This window comes from Anabrus simplex, chromosome 2 (genome assembly GCF_040414725.1).
Source record: "Anabrus simplex isolate iqAnaSimp1 chromosome 2, ASM4041472v1, whole genome shotgun sequence".
In the NCBI taxonomy this organism is placed as follows: domain Eukaryota; kingdom Metazoa; phylum Arthropoda; class Insecta; order Orthoptera; family Tettigoniidae; genus Anabrus; species Anabrus simplex.
Genome location: NC_090266.1, coordinates 690,062,589 through 690,076,306, shown reverse-complemented (window position 1 = coordinate 690,076,306; position 13,718 = coordinate 690,062,589). Strand labels below are relative to the sequence as shown.

General features: G+C 41.0%; 1 protein-coding gene across 4 annotated transcripts in view; it reads left to right on the top strand.

Annotated features, from left to right (window-relative positions):
* Window positions 1–300: 300 nt before the first annotated feature.
* The window catches only part of Vinc (vinculin), a 413,074-nt gene continuing 399,656 nt past the window's right edge, over window positions 301–13,718 (top strand). For 3 of the 4 annotated variants that reach the window (XM_067141297.2, XM_067141296.2, XM_067141293.2), the window contains exon 1: window positions 301–541. In XM_067141297.2, the coding sequence (XP_066997398.2) occupies window positions 485–541 (57 nt within the window). In that variant the 5' untranslated portion in view covers window positions 301–484. The remainder of the gene's footprint in view (window positions 542–13,718) is intronic. The other variant, XM_067141295.2, reaches the window with a different exon arrangement.

Sequence of the window (13,718 nt, the reverse complement as noted above, 5' to 3'; positions counted from 1 at the left end):
AACTGTTCTTGAGACCTTCGTAGTGAAATTCATTGCGTGTGACCTTCGTAGTGGACTAATTGCGTGTGATTTCGCATTATAAGTGTAATATCACGATAATAAGTGTAGTGGCTGGGTGAAATAATAGAGCCCATAACCTCTCCGACAACAACAACAACAACAAGTTTTGTGTGTCTACTACTGCACTCTTACGGCGACTTAAAGAAACATTGTTAAAGCCCTTTACTGTGTTACACGAGTGGCATAGAGCAGGCAGTAAAAGAGGATCGAGACGGCGGTGATAATCACCTGCCGCTCACGTAATTTGCTAGTGCGCTGAAAGATAGCATTGCTGTAGAACGTATGTTTATGTAGTGCTGTTCCTCTTTGGTTCGGTTGCTATTTTTAGTGAGGAACAGTTGCCTGCAGTGTATTGAGGAGCGGATTTCGTGTGGACTTTAGTGTAAATAAAAGTAGATCATTTTCTTATTCCCTAGCCGTCAAAATGCCTGTTTTTCATACAAAAACTATAGAAAGTATTTTGGAACCCGTCGCTCAGCAGGTACGTAACCTTTCATTTCAGTTGTCAAATTGTAGATGTAAAAGTATTTTCATTTTGAACACATTTCACCAAGAAAGTAATCGCCTGCATCCTCGATAGAAAGAAACAGATAATGATTAAGCTTTATTTGCAGATGTCATACATTATTACAGATTTTGATGAAGGGCAAGTATTATTTACTACGGATGGGCGTGTCGCCGAATTGAACAAGATCTCATTGATGTCATGTGACGGCTACGTCACAGAGTACGGTAATGTGACGTTACGATACCACATTTCCATATATAGGCATGACCAGGCAATTTGCTTTTCGAACAGTGTGTTGGTGGTGTTATGTTGTAATGTCACTTAAATTTTATACTCATTTTCTCCATTCAGGCATTTACTCGCCCGGAGAGTTTATGGGTATTAATTGAATTGTAGGCCTATACCCCTAATGACAAATTTGAAATTCTTAGACCTTTAATATCTTGAATCATACCAACTTCCTCGTCACATATTTCGTTGTAACATCTCGGCAAAAATGCTACAGCAGTATTCTGTCCCTCTACTCCGCGATTATGGCAAATAAAATTGCAATCTTCTTTGGATAGTTAACCATACCTACCTTACATTTTAGAATATTCTGAGGAAAGTTGCAGCTCGTGGAAACATTCTGAGTTTGAATAAATAAAATGCTGAGGATTGGTGCCCAGAAGTCATTGTATGAAAAGTTAATGGGTTTTAAACAGAAAATCACTATTAGTGACAGTATTTTCTTTTGGGATGCATAACTTGGCATGGGTGCTGTATGTATTTTGTCCCTGTAATATTCTCTCTGAAGCTGGTTTCTGAGAAAGATTGCTTCATAACAGTCAACACTTCATGTGTTTTTGTGTCGACAGCCTTGACCTCTCCTTTCACTGAAGTTTTGGTTTTAGTTGTAGTGTGTAGTGTGGGATCTGCCTTCATGTTTTGTTGGTCTGATGACCTAGCTGTTAGGTCCCTTTAAACAACAAACATTATCGTCATATTGTTTTGTTTCCTCCACTTCAATTGATCCATAGTATCTCGGACTGAGTTTGTGAGCTGCACGTCATCTCTAATCCAGTCTAACAAGTGTATTTGAGGTTGTTCTTGAGGTCGGCAGCCTTCCACGTTCAGTTGAAGGAACCGTTGTAGCAACCGAGATTTCACTGCGACGGAGTAAGATTCATGCCCCTATCATCTCAGGCAAGATTTTTGCATTTTCTCTGTGAATGGGGCAGTCTTTAATTTCTTCCACACATCATCGTTCCTGACATGGTTTAGAAGAGTTAAGCTGATGGACCATCATGTAGCATCTTTGTTTCCATTGTATGAAGTGTCTTTTCTTACTTTGATGTTTTAGGCTCCATAAAGTGCCACCGATCTGTCCAGTGTGCAGGAGACATTAGATTTTAGGTGCATTGGAATGTTCTTGTCCCACACGACTCCAGTAACGTAGCACCATTTAATCCATGTGGCACTGATGCTTGTCATGACATCAGGAATAGTAGTGTTGTTGAAGTATTTGAATTGGGTCATTTTATTAAGTTGAACCCTGCTCACAGTAACTGTGCCATCTGTTTGGTCACCACATTCGAGATATTCCGTCTTCTTCAAATTTAATTTCATCTCAAATTCTTCTGATCATCTTCACTGTTACTTGCTGTTCAAACCCCTGGCTGTGCGGTTTGGGTGACATGTATCAGCTTGCATTCGGGGGATATTTGGTTCGAACCGCATTGTTGGCTATAATGACATTGTCAGCATATAATAATGTCCACGGATGCCTTATCTGGTTGTCATTTATGATGGCATTCATACAGAGAGTAAAACTTTACTGACTAGTTCGCAAAGGAGAAGTTAAGAATTCAACATGGCATGGCACACATGTCACAGCATGCAACATAAGGCTGCCAAGTTATGAACTGAGGACTGGCTTGCGACATGAATGTGAGACGAGTCCAGCTAGTGACAAAACCATTGATCTGGATTGGTTAGCCCCAGCTAGTGACAAGACCATTCGTCTTGGTTTGTTAGGTCTTGCTAGTGACAAAACCAACTGGGCAAGCAAAGGTGGTGTTGGGGGCGTAAGCCCATAGGCCTCTAGTATCCCTTGTGACAATATTGGCCAGTGACAAGATCATTGGTTAGTGACAAGAACATGAGGGAGAATGGTGCCACGATATATTACTTTCAAACTTTACAGTTTCACTATTTACATGGAATGTGATGGTAGTGGGCCACACATGATGTAAGCTCTATTGGAGGCAATAGGAGCTGCCCTGCAGCCAATAAGGGCACAGGAATTAGTCACATTTCAGTGATACACATAGTGCAGGTTTTGATTTTTCTGTGTAAGAAAGAATTTTTCCTAGGGTGGGTGGGGGTGGGTCCCTGGTAAGCATTAAGGAAGGTTCTCTCCTCTCATCTGCTATAAGTATTGTTTCACTTCATTTCTTATTTTCACCTTCCTTAAAATGCGAACTCCCTGGTAGAGTGCAACCGTGCAGAGTACAGTATGAAGAGCGACAGGGACAAGGCTGATCCTTTATGGTCTGTTGTTGTTGTTTGAGTCATCAGTCCATAGACTGGTTTGATGCAGCACTCCATGCCACCCTATCCTGTGCTAACCTTTTCATTTCTACATAACTATTGCATCCTACATCTGCTCTTTTGCTTGTCATATTCATACCTTGGTCTAACCCTACTGTTCTTCCTTCAAAAATCAACTGAACAAGTCCTGGGTGTCTTAAGATGTGTCCTGTCATTCTGTCTTGCCTTCTCGTCAAATTTGGCCAATAATACCAATATAAATGGTCCATTATTGGTCATTATAAATTTTCCAGCTAACTCATTCCAGGAACCCATTTATATTGGTATTATGAATTTACTCATTCAGGACAAATATTTCAGGTCTCCTATGGGAATCAACATCTATATCATTTGATGGCCAGGCAGGCATCAGTTTTTGGTAATGAGACCAAGTCTCTCACAGTGCATTCGCACTGCCGGTGGCTCCAAGTAGCCTACGCAGTGGCCTCCACGGTATGCACTAGCCATGCGTCTTGGTGGGTGTGCTATTTACCAACTGAAGAGTCCAACTTAGCACACTGGTGCGAAACGCTGGCAACCAGGAATGAGTTAGCTGGAAAATTTATAATCTCCAATAACGGACCATTTATATTGGTATTATACATTTACTCATTCAGGACAAATACACTCTATAACAAAAAAAACAACGCACCGGGAAGGCGTTGTCAGATTGTAAGGAAATTACGTATGCAAGGACATTCGAACCGAACATGCAAATGATTGAAGTTTCATGTCCAATGAATGAATAGCGGGAGCTCCCGCGCATCTGAACTGCGCGTGTATCAGGTGTATATAAGGTGCGATTCTGAAGCGTATGCTCAAAGTAGCTGTTGCATTTGACTGCGCTATCTTAACGTCGGCTGTAAGAATGCTACGCCGAAGGATTTGTGCTTATTACGAGCAGATGTCAGAGTTTGAAAGAGGTCGTGCGATCGTATTGAAAGAAGCTGGTTGGTCGAATCGAGCTGTTGCTGGACATTTGGGTCGAAGGGATGCGGCAATCAGACGATGCTGGCAAGTGTGGGTCAGCAACGGCATGCATGAGCATCAGGACGGCAGTGGTCGACTGAGGGCCACAACAGCACGGGCAGACAGAGCGATTGTCAGAACAGCTGTCACAGCACCGGGGTCGTCGTTATCAACGATCCAGCGTGTGACCCGCACACATGTCCACCATGACCATCAACAGACGCCTGAGCGAGAGGAATTTGCGCTCGCGCCGCCCGTTACGCTGCTTACCACTCACGCCTGTTCACTGTCAAGCCAGATTACAGTGGTGTTGCACTGGAGCAATGTGGAACTGCGCCAACTGGGGATGTCTAGTCTTTAGTGACGAGTCCCGTCTCCAATGGTGCCCTGACGACAACCGCAGACGTGTTTGGAGATGTCCAGGTCAGCGTGGGGATCCTGCCTTGACTATCGCATGTCACACAGCCCCACAACAAGGGGTGCCATCTCCTTTGATAGCCGGACCCCTCTGGTAGTCATTCCTGGCACACTGACAGCACAGATGTATGTTGATGACATTCTACGGCCGGTTGTGTTACCATTCATTCAGCGACATCCAGGCCTTACTTTCCAACAGAATTTTGCCCGGCCGCACACATGCCGTGTGCTATGAACTGTCTTCAAGCTTGCCCTATCCTTCTTGGCCAGCTCAGTCGCCGGATCTCTCTCCCATAGAGCACATTTGGGACGTCATGGGAAGGCGATTGAGAACATCCCGGAATGTCGCCGATTTAGCCCAACAGTTGGAGACCATTTGGCAAGAAATTCCACAGTACACCATCCGGGGACTTAATTGGTCTATGCCATGTCGAGTGACAGTTTGCATCCAGGCCAGGGGTGGACCAACACCTTATTGACGTCCTCAATTTGTAACGCTCTAACTCGGCAATAAATAGTTCGATTGTTCTGCACTTTTGATTGTTGGTTTTTCTATGTCTGTTCCTCACATCCAGAGTTTTATCGCCATCGGACAATTCCTTCCTGGTGCGTCTTTTTTAAAATATATATACACTGTATTTCAGGTTCCCTATGGGAATCAACATGTATATCAAATTTAGCCAAATAGATCTCTTCCCACCAATTCCATTCATTATCTCTTAATTTGTGATTCGATCTATCCATCTCACCTTCAGCATTCTTCTGTAACACCACATTTCAAAAGCTTCTATTATCTTTCTTTCTGAGCTAGTTATCGTCCATGTTTCACTTCCATACAATGCCACGCTCCAGATGAAAGTCTTCAGAAACATCTTCAACAGTAATTTGAAACTTACCTACCGAGCACGTGGCTGCGAGGTTTGGGTCATGTAGGTATCAGCTTGCATTTGGGAGATATTGGGTTCGAATCGCAATGTCGGCAGCCCTGAAGATGGTTTTCCCTGGTTTCCCCGTTTGCATACCAGGCATATGCTGGGGCTGTACCTTAACGCCACGGCTGCTTCCTTCCCACTCCTAGCCCTTTCCTATCCTATCGTTGCTACAAGACCTATCTGTGTCAGTGCGACGCAAAGCAAATTTCATACCTGCCAAGTATTCTGGTTTTTCCTTAAAATGAACAGATTTTGAGTGTGTTTTGCGGTTGTACGGATGAACAACATTATTGTATGGATTTTGAATATCCACGTTTGTTTTTGCTTCCTGTGGTCAAATCAGATTTGTTTGGCTTTCGATAGTAGCTGGTAATACCAGATACAGTGTTTGAAATTCAACTGGTAAATGTATCTATGATCACATTATCGATTATCACCGTGCTTTTGTCACCTGTTCGACCTCAACAGCTACTTCATTCACTGAGATGTTCCCAAACAATTAGCAGGCTGTGATTTTGAAGAAAAGAAATCGGTGAAAAGTGATGATGCTTGGTGTTTAAAGGGGCCTAACATCTACGTCATCGGCCCTCAGTGGAAAGTAGCAGGCTGTGAATTTATATATAACAGCTTTAGTAACTGCATCATGCTTCGTAGCAGCTGAAAGGCTTGCTTTGTGTGTGGGTGTGAGTAACCTTGACGGTAGTTCTGAAACTCATGGGATTGTGTGATGAATTTATAAGCGATTTAGTATTTTTAGTGGTGTTCGTAATGAGTTCAACTAATAAATTATATTATCAATTTTAAGGGGGTATATTCTGCTGAATTTCCTCGTTTTATACAATCACGGAAAGATGAAACATTCACATTCTGTTCCATGTGCTCGTGTGATATAAACGTTTCTCATGGAGGAAGAACAGAATTAGTAAATCACATTAAATATGTTAAACACGTCTCCAATACAAAATTTAAGGATGGCAGTCAGAAAATGAATTTGTTTTTTTTACCCCTTCTGGAGCCAACCTTGATATAGTAAGAGTGGAATGCTTGTTCACTTCATTTTTAATTGAACATAATATCCAGTTAGCTGCTGCTGATCATGCTGGTGCTCTGTTTGGGAAAGTGTCTTCAGGTTCAGAAATTGCACATAAATATGGCTGTGGTCGTATGAAGACCACACACATTTTGAAAGAAATGGCTACGGATTCAAGAAGTGAACTCGTTGATTACATGCAACGTGAACCATTTTCTTTGGCTTACGGATGGGAGCAATAATAGTAATGCTAAGCTTTACCCTATTGTTATCACCTGTTTTGTGGCAAAGCTGGAAAAGATAGCTCAGTGTTGTCTGTCCCAGCCTTGGTGGGTGATTCAACGGGACGTAATATTGGTAATTTGGTAATTTCATACCGGTAGTTAATGTTACAGAATACTGCTGTTTTAGGGGAAGCACAATGATCTGTCTTCGTACTGGGTTGCTAATGCCATTTGATTAACCTGGCTGCTGAGAAAGATGCAAGCAGTTTGCCTGTTTAAGTTGATGAACTATTAGTCGACATCTTCTATTATTTAGAACAGAGTTGTTAGAGGAAGGAATACCTTAAGAAATTCCAAGAGCTTCACAACAAGGAAACTAAGAAGATACATGTTTGCACAAGATGGCTATCGTTAGGAAGATGTCTGCTGAGGTTGTTATAGCAATGGGATCCACTACTTGGTTTCTTTAAAGATGAGGTTCTTGTTAATGCTTAGTGTGCATCAACTACTAGCTTAACATCGTTTACAATCCCAAAAGCCGAGCTTGATAGTTCCAAAGACCATGAAACGAGGAAAGCTACTGAGTTGTCAGAATTGGTCGCTCGCGAAAGACTTGCATGTGTATCAAAACCTGACACTCCTATATGAAGAATAAGAATATTATTCAAAATTGTGAAGACATTTTTTTAAAATTTTTTTTTTTATGGTTCTGTCTTCAGGCTTAAATAAAGGATACTGTGTCTTCCTATATGCTGTCATTCCTTTATTTGAGAATCTCAGTTCTACACTTAAGTGCTTCCCCTCATATTCATAAACTACTAGAACTAATGACGAACCTGTTAAAGCAGCTACTTTCCAGATTTGTTAAACCAAAAGTGATCAAAAGTTCCCTTTTATTAAAAGTTCCATACCATTCTATTGAGAATCAGAGACAGTGATGAGCTAGTCATTGATATTGAGACAATGAACTTGGTGAAGAAACTTGATGATAAAGATAAATCAACATTCTTTACATCTGACAGGGGTCACTTCCCTGTACAGCATGTGATTATATTATTAACAAGTTCCCTCTCAATGATGAAGAACTGAAACATGCAAAGGTTACAGATGTTTCAAAAATTGAAGATGCCCAGTTTTCTTCTGTACATTTCTTCATAGAAAGATTTTTTTCCATCATTGCTGCCAAGGAAGGACAGTGAGTTGGTTGAGGATGCAATGAATGTGCTTCAGAGCCAATTTGTAGCACTTCAGATTGATGACTGTGCTACTGATGAGAGTGAGAATCTGCCAGATGACACCAAATGGGCTCGCGTGATGAACATTTGTGGAGCTGATGGTGTTCCTAAGTATGGTAGGATATACTACTACAAAAATTTTATCATTCCTCCCCTGAAGTGGGAGGCGGGCCTCTTAGACGGTGACTCCATTTCTCAGACCGGGAGATTTGTTGCAGTCAAGGAGATGCACAGAGAAGGTGAGGGGGTTGGTGGCTGTGGCCTATACTAGGAACTGTCCCGGCATTTGCCTTAGTGCAGGAGAATGGAAAATCACGGGAAACCATTCTCAGGTCAGCCGACGGTTGGGGCCGGCCGCGAGGTCCAGTCCTGTCCCGTCTCCCGAATGCAGAGGCGTAGAGCCACGTTAGAGCCGTGGCCAACCCTCCTCTGCTGTGTTGGCCGGTCAGGGTGCAGAGCTGTTGGACCACGAATCAGCCATGGCCACTTATGGGGCCAAGACCCACTCTGCATCTACCAACCTGATGATAGGATATCCAGGCTAATGCTTTTTGTTCTGACTCTACCGCACATCAATGCTGAGTGTGAACGTGTGTTCAGCTTGGTGAAAAAGAACCAAACTCAGTTTAGGTCCTCATTGTCAAATGAAATTCTGGATTCTATTTCTGTTTTGAAAACCAGAAGTACTGTTCCATGTTATTTGAGAAGTTTTCCTCCAGAATTTCTGAAGAAAGCAAAGAAAGCAACTCAATTCCATCTGTCCTCTCCAACCTGTGAGAGATAATAGCCCACATACTGTGAACTTGACAGAATTTTGTAAATAAGTGTACATGTTTAGTTTGATTTTGACTGTGACATTCATATTGTGTCCCACGAGTTTAAAGTGCAGAAGAACACTGTGTACTGTGTGAACTGTTCCCAGTGTTAAAACGAAAACAGATAAGCACTTATCAAGATGTAAATTTCTGTAAGTATTTAATTTCAGGGGTGATCATAACATGTATCTAACTTTTATTAGTATTGTTTGTAATCTCCCCACTTGCCGCCCTTTTTCACCACGTCTCAAGACTTTGTGATGCATGCGCGTGTTGTTAAAATTTTTCTGCTTTAGGATCTTCTGGGTTTCTCTTTTTGAAAATTGGCAGGTATGAAATTGTAAATTTAAAAAAAAATGAAAAAGAAGTGCCACTGTTCATGGTGTGGGTTACTGTGGTCTCGTCTTAGTTCGTGAACCATGGGCAATGGCAGAGTAGCCTAGTAAGTGGTCCTAAGAGTCGGGATACCAGTTGCTACGGAATGGGAGTGGGCATCTTAGACATAGACATCTGAGTCATGGCACTCCTTGTGCTCAGGCGGGTAGGACTATACAATCCACCGGTGGTCCCTAACCCTTTAGAGGAGAGATCCTCACTTGGACTATATGTAAGTAGGGTAGCATCCTTCTTCATGAATTTACCAAGCTCAGAACATTTTAAGCAAGCCTCGGACCTATGGGAGTAATGGAGTCCCACTCCTATTTGACACGTGAGGGATTCCTTGGAAACAACTTGGCGAACAAAATAAAATTCGATGGGGAGCTATCAATATTAATGGGGCTTATGGAGGAAAGAAAGTAGAACTGGCTGAGTCAGTAAAGAAGATGCATCTGGATGTGCTAGGAGTAAATACTATTCGGGTAAGGGGAGATAATGAGGAAGAGATAGAGATTATAAAGTGTACTTGACAGGTGTTAAAAAATGGAAGGGCAGAATGTGGGGTAGGGCTGTTTATCAGGAATTCAATTGTATGCAACATAGTTTCTGTTAGGCATGTAAATGAGCAAATGATATGGGTAGATTTGGCAGTTGAAAGAATTAGGATGAAAATTGTCTCGGTGTATCCACCATGTGAGGGTGCAGATGAGGATGAGGTTGACAAGTTTTATGAAGCATTGAGTGTCATTGTAGTCAGGGTCAACAGCAAGGATAAGATAGTGCTAATGGGTGATTTCAATGCGAGAGTTGGGGAATAGAACTGAAGGATGTGAAAGGATGATTGGTAAATGTGAGGAAGATATGGAAGCTAAAGTGAACATCTTGGTGGAATGATGAAGTGAGAGCAGCTTGTAAATATAAAAAGAAGGCTTATCAGAAATGGCTCCAAACAAGGGAATTGTACATAGATGAAAGTAACAGAGCAAAACAAATAGTTGTTGAATCCAAAAAGAATTTGTGGGAAGATTTTGATAATAACATTAAAGGCTAGGTCAGGCAGCAGGGAAACCTTTTGGACAGTAATAAAGAATCTTAAGAAGGAAGGGAAAAAGGAAATGAACAGTGTTTTGGATAATTCAGGTGAACACATAATGGATCCCAGGGAATCACAGGACAGGTGGAGGGAATATTTTGAAAACCTTCTCAACGTAAAAGGAAATATTCCTGGTGGTGCTGCGAATAACCAAGCTCATGGGGAGGAGGAAAATATTGGTGAAATTATGCTTGAGGAAGTGGAAGTGGAAGTGGAAAGTGCTAAATAAACTCCATTGTCATAAAGCAGCAGAAATAAATGAAATTAGACCTGAAATGGTGAAGTATAGTGGGAAGGTCGGGATGAAAAGGCTTCATATAGTAATATAATTAGCGTGGAGTGTTGGTAAGGTACCTTCAGATTGGAGAATAGCAGTAATTGCACCTATCTATAAGCAAGGGAACAGGAAGGATTGCAGCACTATCGAGGTATCTCATTGATTAGTATACCAGGCAAAGGGAGGGTGTGATCAGTGGTTGAGAGGAAGTTGGATGAAAACCAGTGTGGTTTCAGAGCACAGAGGGGCTGTCAGCATCAGATTTTCAGTGTGCGCCAGGTAATTGAAAAATACTATGAGATGAATAGACAGTTATGTTTCGTAGATGTAGAGAAAGCATATGACAGGGAACTGAGGGAAAAGATGTTCGCCATACTAGGGGACTATGGGATTAAGGGTAGATTATTAAAATCAATCAAAGGCATTTACTGTATGTTTACAATTGGGCTGCAGTGAGAATTGATGGTAGAATGAGTTCTTGGTTCAGGGTACTTAGAGGTTAGACAAGGCTGTAATCTTTCACCTTTGTTGTTCATAGTTTACATGGATCATCTGCTGAAAGGTATAAAGTGGCAGGGAGGGATTCAGTTAAGTGGAAATGTAGTGAGCAGTCTGGCCTTTGCTGACGACTTGGTCTTAATGGCAGATTGTGCCGCAAGCCTGCAGTCTAATATATGGAACTTGAAAATAGGTGCAATGAGTATGGTATGAAAATTAGCCTTTTGAAGACTAAATTGGTGTCAGTAGTTAATAAAACCAAGAGAACTGAATGTCAGAGTGGTGACGCAAAGCTGGAACAGGTAGATAATTTCAAGTATTTAGGATGTGTGTTCTCCCAGGATGGTAATATAATTGAGATTGAATCAAGGTGCAGTGAAGTTAATGCAGTGAGCTCGCAGTTGCGATCAACAGTATTCTGTAAGAAGGAAGTCAGCTCCTGGACGAAACTATCTTTACATCGGTCTGTTTTCAGACCAACTTTGTTTTACGGGAGCAAAAGCTGGGTGGACTCAGGATATCTTCTTCATAAGTTAGAAGTAACAGACATGAAAGTAGCGAGAATGATTGCTGGTACAAACAGTTGGGAAGAAAGGCAGGAGGGTAATCTGAATGAGGAGATAAAGGCTAAGTTAGGAATAAACTCGATGGATGAAGCTGTACGCATAAACCGGCTTCGGTGGTGGGGTCCATGTAAGGCGAATGGAGGAGGATAGGTTACCGAGGAGAATAATGGACTCTGTCATGGAGGGCAAGAGAAGTAGAGGGAGACCAAGATGATGATGGTTAGACTCTGTTTCTAACGATTTAAAGATAAGAGGTATAGAACTAATTGAGGCCACAGCACTAGTTGCAAATAGAGGATTGTAGCAACGTTTAGTAAATTCACAGAGACTTGCAGACTGAATGCTGAAAGGCATAATGGTCTATGATGTATGTATGTATGTATGTATGTATGTATGTATGTATGTATGTATGTATGTATGTATGTATGTATGTATGTATGTATGTATGTAAAAAAGTACCTGACATTCCTGCTGCACATCATACTGAGCTTGTTGATTTTCAGTACAGAACCCAGTTGATGTAGGCTTCAGGTACATTGTGTTGTCTCATTGCCAGTCAAATAAGATCACTAGGCCTTTACAGATTTGGAAAAAAGTTTGACAGAGTCCAAGGCCTAGTGAACCGTCTTCCTTTTCTCATGGTGTCATTCCATCAATAGACCAAGTGCATGGATGGCGTCAGTTGTACTATTTTTAACAGGGCCACACTGGTTTGTTTAGACAGTGATATTTCATCACCACACCCACTTCTATTATTTATGTAAATGACCATGTGCATAGTGCAGCATATGGTATAATGTGCCTATATTGGTTTCCCATTTTCACACCTTAATTAAGGCCACAGCCACTTCCTCCCCACTTCTAGCCCTTTCCTATCCCATTGTTTCCTTTAGCTTGAGATTGAATCACTGAATCCCTGATTAAACAGCACATCACATGTTCTGCTAAGAAAATTAACTTCTGTATTGGATTCAATTTTACCTAAGTTTGCCAATTACGTAATTGAAAAAGAACAGGAAGTGTTAATTTTACAGTTTGGCAGGTGTGCTCTGATTGAATTCTTTAGTTGGTGGAGTCTTCTCACTTTAGCTTCATTCATGTATTGCATTATTGGAGGGATAGGATTTACAAAGTGTCTTAAAAAACAGTGGCAGTAGTAGCAATTTTCCCTTTTTGTATAATTGAGTGTTTTATATAAACATTTTAAAAAAGAATTAAATTTATCAATTGATTGAAATAATAAAATAAATGTTAGCAGAGCAAATGCGTAACTACTGTAGATGTCTTCTTAATCACCATAGGTTTTCAGTATTGTTTTCTGTCAACACACATTGCTTTTTAAAGTTTAACTGTTCCGGCTCTTTTAAGATTATTTGCAGTCATGGAACACCTTCAAATAATTTCCAAGATTATGTATTCAAATTCTGTCCAACTTCCACTTAAAAGCTGAAAAATATTTCCTCTTTCACTTTGCTTTGGCAAAGTTAACAATTCTTCATCTTTGCTCACAGTATCCTGATCTGGATCTGCAGCTAAGTTTATGTTGAACTAATCAGTAATTAGGTTCGTTAGCTGATCTCATTCTCAGTAGAAATTCATCTGTTCTCTCATTTAAGTTTACTGGCATGCATCTCTCCTCTTCACACCAGTAACTGCTTGTCCAGCATGTTGAAATATTTGTTACACTACACTACTGTAGCCTCAAATTCAAAGCAAATCACCCAAGCAAGATACCATACATTTAAAGAATACACTATCTCCAAGCACTACACTGTAATAACAGACCCAGGCACTTTCATAGATGAGCATGACGAATGATTGCTTAGATCAGCAATACAAATTTTTAAAATTTTTGTTTTCTAAATCTTCCTATATTGATACTCTAGCAGTATTTGAAGTTTGCCAGTCTGTCCTTCTGTGTTTGAAGGGAAGAATCCATCAGTTTGAAAAATAAACTATAGCCTTGCGAGGTTTCATGGATTTTTTAAATTTGAAATTTGAAATGTTTAACCTGTGCAACATACATCTTAGCATTTGCTGGATCACTTTCCAAAATTCCAAGGTATACAAAGTGAAATGTTGGTTGCTTATAGCACATAGGAATGCATAGAATGGTGGGATGTTCAAAGTAGTTGGTAAATAATG